The following is a 15,162-nucleotide window of genomic DNA, read 5'->3' on the forward strand; positions in this document are numbered from 1 at the left end:
CTAGAAAGACTTGGCCCTATAGTTTGGCAGGATACCCCTGCCACGCACACAAGGAAGCTACAGCGGAACCTATGTTTAACTTGAACCCTCAATAGAAAGGATCTTTGAAATGGCTTTCCTTAAGGAGTTGCATTCAACCGTCCCGTTTCGTGGATGTTGGTAGAAGTCATGCGCCCGAACTTCTACGGAGTACGAATACGGATTTTGCACCATTCTTTTTCTGGACATTTCTTCGGCGAAATGGCCTGAGGCTGACTCGAATAGAGTTCGCATTGGCGTTTGCTCAGTCCAGCAAAGCATACAGAATGGTACATCGCCAACGGAAGGATTTTGGTAAAGGTCGAACCTGGTACGATTGTGGTGATTCGAGAACGGCAGTTATAATATCATTAAATCAAAGTTCATGTACCCGGTGTGAGCTGGAGTAGCAATTAAGCTGTGCATATTGTTATCAAGCCGGTCACCATACCCTTATGCTGCACCCCAACACTTCATTGCCCGGTGTTGATTGTGCATCATGAGAAGATTGACTCGGGCCCTGGGGCATATTGAGAAGCACAGAACGGTTTTGTCTCCGCTCAGTGAGCAGATGCGCACGCAATTGCTTTGGAAGCTCTTTGGATATCATATTCCGTCGCGCTGTGCGTGGTGACTGAGCTGTTCCCAGCGAACGAGAGTTGGGAATGTCATGTTTCTGCCTCATCATCGCAGTCAGATGCGACCGTCTCGACGCTCGAATCGGTTCAATGCGCTGAAACAGCTTCTCATCCACGCTTGGCTGGCTGTTTTCTGTGGAATCTTCCCAGACATCTTCCTCTTCCGTTTCGATCGCATCGTTGTCATCTCTCTTTGTCTGCTTTGATGTTCGCGACTCGACAGGGTTTTTTCCTGAATCGATACTGCTGGTAGCTGTTTGATTGCCGGCAGGATGTTCGACGAGCCCTTGCGTAGGGGAGCCGTGCTGGCAGAATATGCCACACTCTCGCTTGCCCGGCAAAGTCTTCTGCTGTGACTGGGTGTTGGCGGTTGATACGTTATGCTCAGCAACTGTGGCTGAGGTGGAAGAAGAGAACACTCGCCAATTTGGAGGTGAAAACTTCGGTGGAGGCGGCAGAAGTTTGATGGTAGTTATCGTCCGTGTCAGATACGTAGGCATTATGTGCTTTCCTCTCCAGCGGCGGATGTCGTTCTGGGTTTTGGACGGCCTTATTTGCGGCCGGATTCCTTCTTTTTCGCCTCCTGGAGCAGTGGAGTCAACAAAGGTGGACAACGGAGGCATTTCTGCATGTAAAAGTATTCTGCAAGAGCAATGGGGCTTGACACAGAAAGTTTCAAAAGCCCATAGTCGCCACATAAAGTTCTCTAGTCTCCGGCCGTCTTCCACGTAGTCTGCGCACTTAGAAAACACTGCACTCAAAAGTTAGACATGAACCTCCTTGGAATAATGAACGAAGAAAATGACCTACCGCGCCACATGCAATACAGGCTTCTCGTGTCAAACGTGTCCACGCAAGGAATCCGAGCAGCATCCGCAGTTAGGGCGGGCATTTGCGGGTGATTGTGAGGCATATCTTTTTGTGTATCAACGACATGATGGGGTTGCCGCCCTCCTTGAATGGCCTCAACCAAAGCACGGTAAAAGACATATGCGAACATCTTCGCTGATACTCTGTTTTCAGAGCAATCTGGGGTGGGCCGTCTACAAAACTGTCTTTTTAGCCTGCCTCGAGACCTGGCATTGAGAACCAAGTTCAAGATGACCATAAAAATAAATAATTTAGCTTGCTCATGCTTGCTATTGAATAAAGTAATTCCGCGCCAACTTCCATCTCTAGACGGCGAGCGAGAAGTTAGAGCGAAGGATAGACTCAAATGACCGGCGTTGTCTTTTCCTGAATATTCCATAGTTCAGGGACAATACTAGATCTGAATTATTTTTAGTGAGCTAAGTCCTGCATATTGTGGGGACGTTCCATGTTTTGTCCGTTGCATTCGGAAAGACGCTTTGGCAGCAGTACTAGGACATGAGCTTGACTAAACCACCAGGAAAGTGACTGACAGATGGCGGAGGCGCACTTGCCCGGTCACTCAGCCGGACGGGACGAATACCAGGACAAGTCACGCAAGTTCTTTTTAACGCACGAATTTGTAAGTACTCCGTAGTCAGGACTATGGAGTAAGGTTTGCTTCCGTCCCTAACCACGGCTCCACAATTTTGCTGAACTCTGCTCGCCAAACCGAAATGGCGACCGTCGAGCACCCCTTCGAATTGAATCCTACCAATCCATTTGATTGCTTCAGTGGCGGACAATCGAGAAAATCTGCATAAGGTGCGAATATGCAGTACTCGTATTCGCACCAAAATCTTGCATCCCTATTCTTCATTACCAAATTATTCTACGCTCTGTTCACCATCCTGGAGAGACGCAATCGACCGCCCTACTCTGAAGATCCGCGAGTCCATTGACAATCGGACTTTTGGTTATGGTATGCATGACTTTTTTGGCCTCATGGCGGATATGAACCAGCGAACCATTTCCAACTTCCTGCTTGTTATGTCTTGCAGCCAAACTCAGTGTTTCTCTTGGCACAGAAAACAGGGATACAGCGACCCTCCATTACCCATGGATGGCGGACAAACTCCGTGCTCGAAACCATTCTCAGAAACGATTTGACGAATGAAGGGCCCTGGTCCTCAGGTACTTTCATAGAACAGGGCGTTGCAACTCCGAGTATTACTTGTAAACGAATAGTTACATCAGGCAGTGCACGAAGAAAAGGGGGAAAAAAAAAGCCTCGAGTCGGGCAGAGGACTACATATAAACCCAGGTTGAGAATGGCATCCGATCGAGCAGCCCAGTCTTTCCAATGCAAATTAGCCGTCCTCCTCGGACCTGTCGAGATGACCTTTTCTTCGGTTCTCCCCGAAACTTGGAAAGAGATCAAAATTAAGTTTTGGTTTATTCTGATAAAGCTGGTGAGTTGACACAGAAATGGAACTTCCTCCATAGTAGAGTTGCTTATATCACCTCAGGGTCTCCTCAATGTGACCGAGCCACACTATCGCACAGCAGGAGACGAATGTTGGTTAAAAAAACTAAAAGATGCAGTTGTTCACGCATCCTTGTGGTTGAAATCAATTCTGTTGGTAGGCTACACTGAGGATTAGGGCCAGGAAGTAACTTTATACGGAGGTGCTAAGAGTTACCACAGGGATGGAGTGAAAGGAGGGATGTGGCGATAAGAGATTTTAAGAGTTGAAGGTTCGATCATCGGGCGGCGTCAGTCAAAGTAGATGTGCAGACACGGTCATAATGTTCTCTCCTTTGTGTGTTTTGAGGGTCTTTGCATCAAGGATTACCATACAATATCCAACTTTGCATGTCGTAGGGTTCTATGGGATTCTATTCATGCTATTTGTTCTCATCACCCTGCTATCATGCCACTTTCCTTCCTAAGTTTAATCGAATCCGTGCGATCGGAGCCCTCAGAGGCCAACCTCCAAATTCCGAAACTTGCCCTATCACGGGCTCCGCACAGATTCCCATGGCATAGGGACTATTTCCTACAATCATGGAGCCGTGAAGCAGGAGTCCGTATTGGAGTAGGATGTATATGTGCTCAGTCCACAGCTGCCCTTCAATCGGCCTTCCATGAAACTCCGGCTGGCATTTTCCGACTCGGCATTGCCATCGCTGGCTGCCAATTCCATCGACGCCTTTTTGTGCGTTCGTAAATGCTGGTTCATGTTGTCCTTTCGATAAACCGTTTTCTTGCAGACTGGGCATGAGTATTTATCCTTGCCCACGTGCGCTTTGCCGTGTCGAGTTGCATGGCCCGACGTTGTAAAAGTCGCAGGGCAGTTGAAAGTTGTGGCATAGGGGCAAGGGTATTTCTTCTTTTTGCTCCATGCGGGGATTATCTTGCACCAGAGGTCTGCCGATTCATTTCTTTTCGGAGTCTCAGCCTGTCGCCAAATTGTCTGCTGTAATGATGGGCCATGGCAGATTTGCTGTACCGTGGCCGAAATTGTTGTGGTATTGGGCTGACCCTGTAGGTTCGGGTCTCGCTGACAAAAGGGTGTTGGTGAGGATAGAGATACAGATGACGGCTGACGCTGTGTCTCAGATGACCTCAGTGCGCGAAACGCAGGATGGTTGCTCTCATGGATAATGTACTCCGTATTCATCTTGAATATCAGGATAAGTAGGACTGTTGAACACTGCCAATATATTAGGATGCCTTCCATATCTCCAGAAAGAATGTTTGTTTTACTTAATCCGTACTCCGTACCTGCAAAATCAATTCCAGGAAGCAGATCCGTAGAATAACAAAGTGAATCTGATGCCATTTGCACGGGAGAGCTGTCCACTGATTTGTATCTTAGGTTCAACTCGAGGATATAAGCCAATTTTAATTTTCACAGAAAACAGGCGGTGCTAGCGTAAACGTAAAAAGCGTATCCAGGTAAGTAATGTACTCGGCGTTCTCTAGTGTATCGGATCATGGTAAGAATGACAGGGTACTTGCAAAGTGGATCTGGGCGGGGGCCCTGGGAGGTACCACAGTATCATGAACCACGTATTAATCCCTGAGGCCCACAGTGCATGAACTTCTAGTAAAAAAATGTACTTCGAGACAACATTCAGGGAGGAAAGATGTTTGGTTTGCAGTCACTATGTACGAGAATCGCTGTCAGGGAAGTCTGAATTGTGGAGGGAACAACCAAACATCAGGTGACTTCTCTTTATGTTCGACTATTCACGTAATTGTCGCATACGAACCAGCTGTATCTGTACAATCTATCGCTTCGCCTGCATTAGGGCGTTTGTCTAGGCCCAAAATGACACGCGCAAAGAGTACGGAATCAATTGGCAAGGCTAAAGATCTGAGAAGCTCCATGTATTCTGAGCAAGAATTTCGCTAATTTCTCGCCGAAATTTGCCGTTTGAGGTGTGGCGACCGCAGTGAGGGAAGTCTCGCAAATCCTGGAAACGTGACAAATTTCAGCTCTTGTGTTTGTAGTATCCCGCAGACAATGGTGCTTTGACCGTCTGAATCTGCTTCGGATCAGCGGACTCCACTGAGAGTTTCGACTACCCTGGGCGATATCACAGGCCACAGGCAAAAATAACTGCGACCCCTTCACAATCAGTATATGTATCACCATCCATCGTGTATCGATCTGAGCGTTGATTTGAGTGAAAATATTCTCCGATTCTACGAGATTACATGCCCTCGTGATGTATAGTTATTTGATGAATCCTTTCTCTTTGCTCAGCCGGTTCTTCAGGCGAGCGCCATCTCCCCCGAGGGAAATTAAGGAGCCCTCCGACTTTCCCGTGCTCGACCCTGAAACCACGATTGAGGAGGAACGTATGCCGGCATATGATCAGGGGCGTTATTATCCGGTCAATCTGGGAGAAGTGTTCAATTCCAGATACCAGGTTCTCAGCAAATTGGGCTATGGAGCGAATTCGACCGTTTGGTTTTGCCGCGATCTAGAGTAACTACATGCCTCTTCCAACTCTGCTCGGAACTAGGTGGGAGAGAACTAACTTGACAAGAAAGCATCGATATGTCGCAGTCAAGATCTACATCAGCAGTTCCAAGAGGAATCAAGAGGTGCGCGTGCTGGAACATCTGTCGAAAATCAGATCGTGCCATCCCGGCAGCAGACTTATCCGCAAAATGATTGATAGATTCGAGCTCAAGGGACTGCAGAATTCGATTCACCAGTGCATTGTTCATGAGCCCCTATTGACAAGCCTTTGGCATTTCCAAATGACATTGGATCCACCTAACCTTCCGGAGAACTTATTGAAGGGGACTCTCAGGTACCTATTGCAAGCCCTTGATTTTTTACATTCAGAAGCGCATGTGATACATACTGGTTAGTGGAAAGCTTCCCCCATTTCCAATTCACCAGAACCCTAATATCCTGCGTAGATATTCAAGCAAAGAACATTCTTATTTCCGTAAAGGATGATTCAATCTTCCGAGAGTTGGATCAAAGTGAAACTTCTAATCCAAGCCCCCGAAAGGTCACTGAAACACACACCATATACCGATCGCAGCCATTTCGTCGTAAGATTGGCTGGCATGGTTACGGAGTGCCACTGCTCTCGGACTTCGGAGAAGCGCGTCTGGGTGATGAGCATGAGGGGCTAATCCAGCCGGATATTTATCGAGCTCCAGAGGTAATTCTGGGATCTCGTTGGACTTCCAAGGTCGACATTTGGAATGTTGGAGTGATGGTGAATTCTCCCTTTCTTTTCTTGGTATATTAGATGCTAATCGAGAGCTCGAGATCTGGGATCTCTTTGAGGACCACCATCTCTTTGACGGCAGAGGGCCCGACGGCCAGCATTCGGATGGTCAACTTCTCGCGGAGATGATAGCGATGATCGGCCCTCCACCAATCGAGTTTCTTCGCAAATGTTCCAACAGTCAGAAGTACTGGGACGAGTCAGGTATATTCTGATATTTCTGGGAAATCTTTCCTGTTCTACAGCTGATATACATATTCCTTACTACCAGGCAAATGGATGGGACCGGAGGAAATTCCAGACGCTTCACTGGAGGACTCGGAGGTGTATCTTGAAGGCGACAACAAAGAGATGTTCCTGAAATTTGTCAGGAAAATGCTGCAATGGGATCCGGACGAGAGGTCGAGCGCCCGTGATCTCTTGACAGATCCTTGGTTGACCAGTGGAAGATGATTAATATCCCACGGTCTTTCCACGGTCTTGGAAGGGGAAGTCTATCACTGCTGTTCTGCTTCTTACTGGGGTTTTTGGTTGGGCCGGCGGGGGGGGGGCCGCAAAAGGTCCTCTGGATAGCCGTTAAAATTCTGTCGGATATAAACTTCGTAGTTGACTTTAAGCGACGTTTATGAGTGTTGAAGTGAACGCGTGACATTCGACTGTCGCGGAAGAAGATTTGGATTCTTCTGTGGTATTGACATCTTGGAAATGAGCAAATGAATTGTTTATGCCTCGAGAGAGAATTCTAGTCCAAATTGCTCTTCCTGTGCACGCTAACGGAACTCCAGGACCTAGATGGCTGAGTTGTCACTTCGGATATTGCCTTCCGATGCCAACAAGCACACGAAGGCAGCCCTGTAATGTTTCATGAAAGTTGACGCCAACTCAGGCATCCTTTTCTTGGCCTTAGATACGGGGTACGAAGTACCTGCCGAAGCAGCAAAAACGCATGAGAGTTGCATGGAATGAATACTGTCGAAGTTTCGGGCGTACGCTTTCCTGTTATTCGGGAAAGTACTCCGTACGCAGGGGAATCTCGCACGGTCCACCACTTCTGAAGAATAAATGAGAATCTAGACCACAGAATACGAGAATAGGGACCGAGAGACGCGGTCACTTCTGGCTACAACCTTGATGGAACTAGTTACTCCCAACTTCTCTGTGCAGGAGATGCTTGATCTCGCTCAACGATCTTCACCATTTTGGCTCGGCGGATAGGAGAGTCCCGCAAATCTGTGGATCTGAAGCAAACTCTATCCAAGCTGGGAGGCTGGGTTGAATTCCAGGACTGAGACAGCTACCTGTACCCGAAAGATAGGAGTCGAAAATACTGACCTCGAACGGTGCCAAAAAGAACTCCGTATTTGAGAAGACTGGCTACGATCTTTGAGGTCCCGTCTGGCCCAAAGCTGGAACGGTGGTTCAAGAATGCCGGCTTTGAGCAAGTCCATGTGGAGGTATCTGTTACCGTTCCTTACGATGTCTGGCAGAAAGATTGCCATCTTGTCGGAATCCCCTTGTACCTCCTAATCCAACTAATTACTAACGTAATTTCATTCTTATTTTGGAAATTGGGTTATGATCAGTCAAGTCATATCTCGGAAGTGAAGTCCGGACGTATGATTCTACCAACTTTCCCTGAAGCGTGAAGTGCATCTCATAAGAAAGTGGCTCTATTGAAACTTCTTGTGCAATGTACAGTTAAGTATATATATCATCAAGTTCTACTCCAAATCTTCAGAAGTTTGCGTATTTTTCCATTCCAAAGATGATTAGGTTGGAGCCCGGGCCCTTTAGCCCTCCGAACATGGGGAACCCCTACTTTACGCTCCAAACAAGTAGGTTCCATTACCGAAGATGTTGCAGTCCAACAACTAAAACCGTTCGGAAGCTGAGAACTTTATGCCGTCCAACAAACCTGGTCCGTTTGAGAGCAGTGGTACCCAACAGCCGGGTCCCCAGCGTGACCGGATCCAGAAAACTATCCACCCGCGGAACTCACTCTCACGGATGCCAGAACGGACCAAAGTGCCAAGTCAGGAGTCACCAGAGTCGAAATTCTTCTCGGAGATAAATCTACCGGATAAAGATAAGAAACCGTTCAGAGACATGTAAGAACCATGTTTATATCTCCAGTGTTTTACAGTTAACCGAATGCCCTAGTGCCTGCGACAACACTCCTCCCGAAAATCCGTTCCCTCAGAATAAACTTTCCTCGTGAGTGTAAACCGAAAATCTTCTTTGAATCTATCGCTTATTATCAGCACGCAGGAAGGGCACCTCATATCCGGTGGCAGATGCATCCTCAAAATTCCTGCCAGGAATGGACCATCTCTTCACGCCAAGTGTTTCAAATCAGCGTCCTCCCAGAAAATCTTCATGTCCACCACCAGCAATGGGCCATTGTCCCCATGGGTCCTCTCTCTCGCTGTTACACACAGTAGCTTACTGAATCCCGTCAATCTTGAAGATGTACTAGTATCTGTGCACTCGTTCTCTAGAGCTACATTGAGAGAACGCTGCTTTTGAGCTATCCAACGTCCAGAGTCGTAGTGGCCACATGATACCAACTATACGGTCATGGACGACGTGCACATGGCCCACCATCCTGGCGGTTCAGCTTGCCAATACATTGCCTGATGGCCACTTCGCTTCTGCCAGGATATCGGTTCGAGAATTTCTTGATAGCCTCAATCGGGCGAAGCTTATCGTCGACCAGGAGCGACTCCAGATAGGAAAGCTCTTTGTCAGTCCATCGCTTCCAACGGCCTCCCCCTCTATGCTTGCACCGGGGTCGATGGCCGGGGGCCGCAGGTTGACCGACTGGTGAACGTGCATCCTGGGTCTCCGTAGAAGCAGCCGGAAACTCGCGCATGCATCGTTCCAGCGCCCCGGTGAATAACCATGAGAGGAAGGCTAGTTGTTCCTCAAGCCCACAGCGGGAGAAGTGTTCCCGAAGAGAGCTGCCGGGTTCCTGTTGCCCAGCATCGACCCGAGGTCGTTTGGCCGGCCGCTCTTCTAGGCTCCGCTCCCTGGTGGGCTGGTGGGCTGGGAGAGCCGAGTCTGCAACGGAATCAGCCGTGAACAACGGTCGTCATTCGCCATGGCTCATCAAACCTCCACGAAAGGTCTCACCCGCAGTAATGGCTGGATCGATGGGAATTGGACTCTGCTCGACGAGTCGACTCTCTGAACTGGAAAGGACAGTTCCAGAGCGGAGAACTTCCCCAGAGGCAACGGAAATTCTGCTGGAAGTCCTGCCACCACTTTCGAAACCAAAATCGCCGCTCGCGACGGAACTGGCTGGAGCCGATGACGGAGATGGCGAGAGTGAGGATTGCACGGTGGATACCGTCATTCTCGAGGTGCAAGTGGTTGATGAATGGAAGTTCACCCTTTCCCCCTTTCCTCTTTCCTTTCAAAGGAGGAGACGAGGGGGGGGAAAAAAAAAGAACCATTTTTACGTAGACCGAGTACTCAGTGGAAACTCGGCCAGAATCAGTTCCGATCCATCACAGTTCCCTGGTGATGCAGGATCGCAGCGCGAGACAAACTTTTCAATATGCAGAACCCGGACAGGAGGATCGAAAGTCTCCCTGAACCTACCATCCCATCCACGGAAACCGTTCGTCTCGGGGTCCGGATATCACACAGTCACAGTCACAGGGGCCTCTCCCACCGGAGCATGGAACCGCGCTGGAGGCAGCCCGTCTCAGCTGGAGCTCAAGTTCCAGACACTAGCAACCATGCCCATTCTCCCGCTGCAGTTGCCATTCCTGGAAAGTCCAATGGCATCGGAATCGGGAAAAGAAAAGGGGAAATGCGGCATTTTCATGATTGGCCGTCGCATGAAGTCGAAGCGGATAGGGAAACAGGATGGGAATGGCTAGTGGTGTCAGGTTGTGCATACGAGTACCTACCTACCTACCTAGATAGCGCCCTATTGCTGCTTACGGAATAGTCAGCGCATATTGTATTTGGAAGAGCTGATCTCGACAATATCGGAGATCAGCGGTCAGCTACCCACTCTACCTATTCTACCTGCTCTACGCCATACTTTGCAACGGAGACGAGGTTTCCATTGCGCTTCAGTCCCTTTCTGACGTATTCGTACAGCCTGTCACGCTCTGCAAACCCGATTCCTAACACCGATGTTGGAGCCCGTAAAGTTCCTGTACCAATCCATGTTCTTCTGGGCCACAAACTTTCTGGCAAAAGTGAACCAGATCTTTTGCTTGATAGGAAATCTGATCTTGATCACGTGATAGTACATTTGAAGCCAGCCAATTCCGCTTTCCTGCGGCCTTCGGACCCTTTCACTCACTTCGTTCGTTTCAGGGCACTGGCGGGCTTTCACACCGCTCCTGGCAGATTTCCTAGCAGTAGCCAACTCTGCTAGTACCATCAGATCGTCAGAACGTGTTTGTTTTTTACTTTTTGGATGGTCTTATACGGTTCTCGTTACCCGGCCTGCTCCTTCGTTTCAGGGGATGCGCGCGAGCAGCGCGCGTTACCAACACACAACCTATCACACATATACACATCACAGACACCTTCACACAGAGAAGTTGCATTGCATTGTTCTACGTACATATTCATCCTTGTACATCCACCCTGTCAGGCCAGGAGGCCTATGACAGAGAGTGGCATAATAACAGGATGATAGGAACAAGATAGTAGATTTCAAACTAGCCCGGCTACCAACATGTGACAATGAACCTAACATATTCACGCCGGAACTGTAAGCGTAATGTTTGGCCTTTTAGAGAGTTCATTTTTTACCCAATTCCTTGCACCCTTCGCGGCCTCCTCAGGGCACTCTCTATATCCCAAAAGGTAATTTTGAATTGCTGCTGGTGAGAACTCGTTTTCGGGGATGTTGCTGGCAAACTCCTGGGAGAGAAGTTTCAGAGAAGACTCCTCAACGGAAGTTCTGTAAAAAATGCGGAATAACTCTTCTGCAATACCTTTATTGGCATATCCGAAGCTAACCATGATGTCTATTCGGCCGGGGCGAGAGAGCGAATCAGGGAGACCTTCAGGGTTATTGGTTGTCACAAAAAGAAGGCGAACCTCTGGGGCCCAAACACCATCAATAACATTGAGCAGGGCAGCAAGAGATGGAGGCTGTGGTTCCTTTTCGGACGGAAATGCGCTCTGGGATTCATTGACCCTAGTTCGATCCTTGACATATGTTGAAGAAGCTTCGTGTTTCCGGGAGATGCCACTGCAATCAATGTCCTCCACCAGAAGAATACAACGTCTGGGAAGCTTTCCGGCTAATTCGATTAGCTGTTGCTCTGTGATGCTTCCGAGGTTCAGGATATAGACGGGCAATCCGAATATGCTGGCAATGGCGCGAACCATGCTTGACTTTCCAGTGCCAGGTGGACCCCATAGGAGAATACCAAGAATGTCAAGTAACCCCCGTTCCTCATACCACTTCCGTGTTTCTGGTTTGAGATAGTTTTCGACGGCATCAAGGAGCTTCTTTTTCTGTTCGGGATCAACGACCACCGTTGATACATCTCGACGCTTTTTAAGGCACTGCAGTTCCCAGTTCGCGGTGTACGAGGTCGATCGATTGATATAGACGGAAACATATTCGCGGTTACGCTTGAGCCTAGCTTGCCGTATCTCATATATCAATCCCTTGACCGCATCCTGGCTCCCCGGGATACAACTGATGGTGATCTTTTTGCTTCCTGTATCCCATAGGCTAGGGCTAGATGAATCTTCGCTTCGAGTTATCCAGAAAATGCGCAATCCGCGAATAAGCCAGATTTTGCCGATGAATCTGTAGTGGATTTTTTGCTGATTCAGCGCATCATCGTCTTTCCGATCATCCTTTTTGGTGTACCAGGGCAGGTCATTTCGTGTCCTCGTTTCTGCGCGAAGGAAGGATGATTTTCCAGAGTAATTTTTCTCAGATTCCCAGTCACGAAAGTCGGTGAATAGCTCGTCATCGGAACAGATTTCAACGCTTGTAGTCAAGTAATTCGCAAGCAATTGAGACCACAGGGATCTCGTGACGGCCAATAAAACAACAACGATAAGAAGATATGACGAGTTGTCGATATGAAAATAGGAAGAAAGAAAACGGAAAAGGACAGAGTAACTGGGAACGAAAGCATCAAGGATAGCTGCTCCCGTCTGCGGCGTTGCTGCGCTCGCGGAATTCACAGGCTGATACGCCATACTGGTAGTAGCTCTTCACCCACTGCAAGATATGGCCTAGGGTCAAAAGTGGACGAAGATTTCCGCGTCGTAATCTGAGACCGAGTCAGAATTGACTTGCTAATACTCGTCTGAGGGCTTACGTTTTCACTGTAGATGGAGAGATTGTACGAGAAGGAAGGAAGCCAGGGGATATTGGATACCTGAGGAAGGGCAGGAGGACTGGCGTCAGGTTTAATATCCAAACCAAGAAGTGCTCCATGTCGAACAACCACTACAGTTTTTCCCCTACATCCAATGCGGTGACCTCAGCTGCTGTTCTAATCCTATGCAATGGCCTGCAGATCCGCAATGGACACCGGATTGCAAGATTCGGCCTTGATGAGGCTTGAGTGAGAATCAAACATTCAAGCTTCTGCCTCGGCATATGATCCTCTATTTCTGGATGGTAAACGAGAATCTAACCACAGAATACAGAATAATGAGCGAAATTTGTGAGGTTTGCATGTCAACAACATCGAGGTCCAGAATTTCTAGACCTCGAGCTTGGAAAACTGATTCCGTTCCTCAACCTGTCTCCCGCTGCAAGCTGGATCCGTAACTTCGCGTTGCAACCATTCGCCCGTATCTGTTACCCATCCAAGCTGCGACTAGACGGCCCAGACTCCCGAGCGTTAGCGGGTCTCACACCGAGGAACTGCTGACTCACTCGCATGCTAATCTTTCCGACAAGTTGGTCCCCACGTCCCGCAGTAAAATCACAGTGCCTTCACTTGGGAGAAAAGACCCTGGTAACTTGGCAAAGGCCATTGGTTGCTCACGACGTGAAAGTCACGGCAAAGGTCGGTGCCAGTTTGGGAAAGTTTAATTCGACGCCTGCCTCTTCGCTTGCATTATTAATGGGACTGTTCTCAAACTCCGAAATGAAATAGACCATGGAAAACACGTAGTAAGAGTCCAATTGGCCAGTTTGAGGTGCAAGATCATGGCAAGTGGTTGCCAATGCGAAGTCAAGGATCATACTTGCAGCGGGGAAGCACGTTGAAGTCCCGATTCACCTTGACAATATGGTACGGAGTACCTACGCAGTGGCCTAGTCTTGTTTCTGCGTCGAGGAATGTGGGTGGGTGAATAGCGGCGTGGCTACGAAGCTTGGGGCTGCACAGCCTCTCACGGGCCATCGTAAACGGTAAACGAGTGGACGGGGAACGATTAGTGGACGGAGAATGGACGGTCGAATGGACGGAAATGGACGGGGAATGATTAGTGGACGGAGAATGGTTCCCTTATAAGTACAACTCAGCATTACCGGCGAGAATTTTGCTCACCAAACCTAAAATGGTAAACGAGCCCTCGTGCTCAGAAAATGCCGTGCCACTCGAGCCAAGTCCAGGCTCATAACTATTTTCCATGCAGAAATGGGGGACCGTGCGAGCCTCCACTAGCCCACCAATCTGTGTCGACTTGGTGTGGGGCCCTGTCGTGTTCGTGAGTCACGGCGCAAACGCCAATGCAGTAGTCCATTGTAACCTTCTCTACTCGGAATAGGGAACTACCCAGACCCCCCCAAACTTCGAACTCGGAGATCAAAGCATCCAAAAACTTTCCCGAGTTTTGCGCAGAGCACTGAAGTCTATTTCGACTCCTTCACCAAACCGTGTGCATTCCGGCTTGGGGGGACCTGAGGTAGGTTATCCCAGATATGCTTACGTTGCTAGGCATTACGGAAACGCAATTGCGAAGGTAGCATGGGTAGTCATATGAAAGCACGCGAAAGAGTTTGACGTGACCATGGTAAATTCGGGGAGCTATCCCTCTCAAGCAAACAGAGAGAAGTGCTTCGATGCTTACTGTGGCTCATGCGGAAAGATAAAATTCAAATTTCACTGGCTTTTACCATTAGCTGATCGAGAGACGGGGATGCAGCAATGGCGCACTCTGGATTTCGAACCCATGTAAACTGGAACTACTGCTTAAGCTGGGATAATTCTCTCAGACAAGGGAGGAGTCGAAAGCTTACCAGTCCTCACGGCGAATCGGCAAGGAGGATGTTTGCTTATAATCTGGGCACATCCGCATGAACAACAGTCAGCATCGAAGCACTTGTGTTTGCTTGCTCGAGAGTGGTGGCTCCCCGAATTTACCATGGAATACGTGAGAATTCTCGCACGCACTCTCAAGCACATCGGAACCACTCTTGCATCATTTGGATGCGAGACTTGGAATCGAAAATGGTTGCATCGGGTAGGCTCATCCCAAAACAATCCGAATACGCCTGAGAACAACTCTCATATTCACCTCAGACTCCCAGAGTACTTAAGCTGCACAAGCCATATTTCATTCCTCTCGAGAGGGCATTAAAGGATCAGAAAGCTTTTTTCGTTCTCAGTGAAAGCCTCATTCTCTATTTTCGATTCGAAGCCGTCATCGACTATGGATATGATGATATTCGGCTTGAACATCTAAATCTCCTCCAGATATTGAAACTTCAGGATGGGCTTGATCTGGTTATCCAACTCCTACGTGATTTGGAAAATGCTCCGGAAACGGCATGTAAGTATTGAATTGCCGCGCGAAAATCGAGATGCAGAAGGGGACATCTAGCTCACTCACAATGCTATCCCAATAGTGATCGAGTGTGTCTGGCGAGTGATACGTACCGCGGATTCTTCACATGTTACCCATGTTCCTATGCCCAATGATGAGGCTTTGTGACCTT

General features: G+C 48.6%; 8 protein-coding genes across 8 annotated transcripts in view; 4 read left to right on the top strand and 4 right to left on the bottom strand.

Moving 5' to 3' along the window:
• VTN49DRAFT_5420 (uncharacterized protein) overlaps positions 1-1,548 on the bottom strand; it is a gene marked incomplete at both ends in the record, with an annotated part of 5,086 nt that extends 3,538 nt beyond the window's left edge. The window contains 2 exons of the mRNA XM_069413476.1: positions 470-1,407; positions 1,467-1,548. Coding sequence (XP_069266655.1) covers positions 470-1,407; positions 1,467-1,548 — 1,020 coding nt within the window. The remainder of the gene's footprint in view (positions 1-469; positions 1,408-1,466) is intronic.
• A 1,354-nt stretch (positions 1,549-2,902) lies between these two features.
• Positions 2,903-3,261, top strand: VTN49DRAFT_5421 (uncharacterized protein; the record flags this gene model as incomplete). Its single annotated transcript, XM_069413477.1, has 3 exons — positions 2,903-2,977; positions 3,035-3,148; positions 3,214-3,261. 3 exons carry the CDS (start codon positions 2,903-2,905, stop codon positions 3,259-3,261), a joined length of 237 nt encoding a protein of 78 aa, XP_069266656.1.
• A 310-nt stretch (positions 3,262-3,571) lies between these two features.
• On the bottom strand, positions 3,572-4,351 carry VTN49DRAFT_5422 (uncharacterized protein; the record flags this gene model as incomplete). The annotated part of the gene is made up of 3 exons (XM_069413478.1): positions 3,572-4,117; positions 4,179-4,222; positions 4,294-4,351. The coding sequence occupies 3 exons, from the start codon at positions 4,349-4,351 to the stop codon at positions 3,572-3,574; spliced, it is 648 nt and encodes a 215-aa protein (XP_069266657.1).
• Positions 4,352-5,243: 892 nt separating this feature from the next.
• On the top strand, positions 5,244-6,722 carry VTN49DRAFT_5423 (uncharacterized protein; the record flags this gene model as incomplete). The annotated part of the gene is made up of 5 exons (XM_069413479.1): positions 5,244-5,506; positions 5,568-5,893; positions 5,950-6,257; positions 6,311-6,473; positions 6,541-6,722. 5 exons carry the CDS (start codon positions 5,244-5,246, stop codon positions 6,720-6,722), a joined length of 1,242 nt encoding a protein of 413 aa, XP_069266658.1.
• Positions 6,723-8,034: 1,312 nt separating this feature from the next.
• VTN49DRAFT_5424 (uncharacterized protein) lies at positions 8,035-8,487 on the top strand (the record flags this gene model as incomplete). The annotated part of the gene is made up of 3 exons (XM_069413480.1): positions 8,035-8,104; positions 8,158-8,377; positions 8,430-8,487. 3 exons carry the CDS (start codon positions 8,035-8,037, stop codon positions 8,485-8,487), a joined length of 348 nt encoding a protein of 115 aa, XP_069266659.1.
• A 357-nt stretch (positions 8,488-8,844) lies between these two features.
• VTN49DRAFT_5425 (uncharacterized protein) lies at positions 8,845-9,624 on the bottom strand (the record flags this gene model as incomplete). The annotated part of the gene is made up of 2 exons (XM_069413481.1): positions 8,845-9,329; positions 9,384-9,624. 2 exons carry the CDS (start codon positions 9,622-9,624, stop codon positions 8,845-8,847), a joined length of 726 nt encoding a protein of 241 aa, XP_069266660.1.
• A 1,370-nt stretch (positions 9,625-10,994) lies between these two features.
• Positions 10,995-12,464, bottom strand: VTN49DRAFT_5426 (uncharacterized protein; the record flags this gene model as incomplete). Its single annotated transcript, XM_069413482.1, has 1 exon — positions 10,995-12,464. One exon carries the CDS (start codon positions 12,462-12,464, stop codon positions 10,995-10,997), a length of 1,470 nt encoding a protein of 489 aa, XP_069266661.1.
• A 981-nt stretch (positions 12,465-13,445) lies between these two features.
• Positions 13,446-15,158, top strand: VTN49DRAFT_5427 (uncharacterized protein; the record flags this gene model as incomplete). Its single annotated transcript, XM_069413483.1, has 4 exons — positions 13,446-13,566; positions 14,440-14,687; positions 14,747-14,996; positions 15,073-15,158. The coding sequence occupies 4 exons, from the start codon at positions 13,446-13,448 to the stop codon at positions 15,156-15,158; spliced, it is 705 nt and encodes a 234-aa protein (XP_069266662.1).
• Between the last annotated feature and the right edge of the window lie 4 nt (positions 15,159-15,162).

This window comes from Thermomyces lanuginosus, assembly GCF_041956635.1.
Source record: "Thermomyces lanuginosus strain ATCC 200065 unplaced genomic scaffold VTN49scaffold_34, whole genome shotgun sequence".
NCBI classification, from domain to species: Eukaryota; Fungi; Ascomycota; class Eurotiomycetes; order Eurotiales; family Trichocomaceae; genus Thermomyces; species Thermomyces lanuginosus.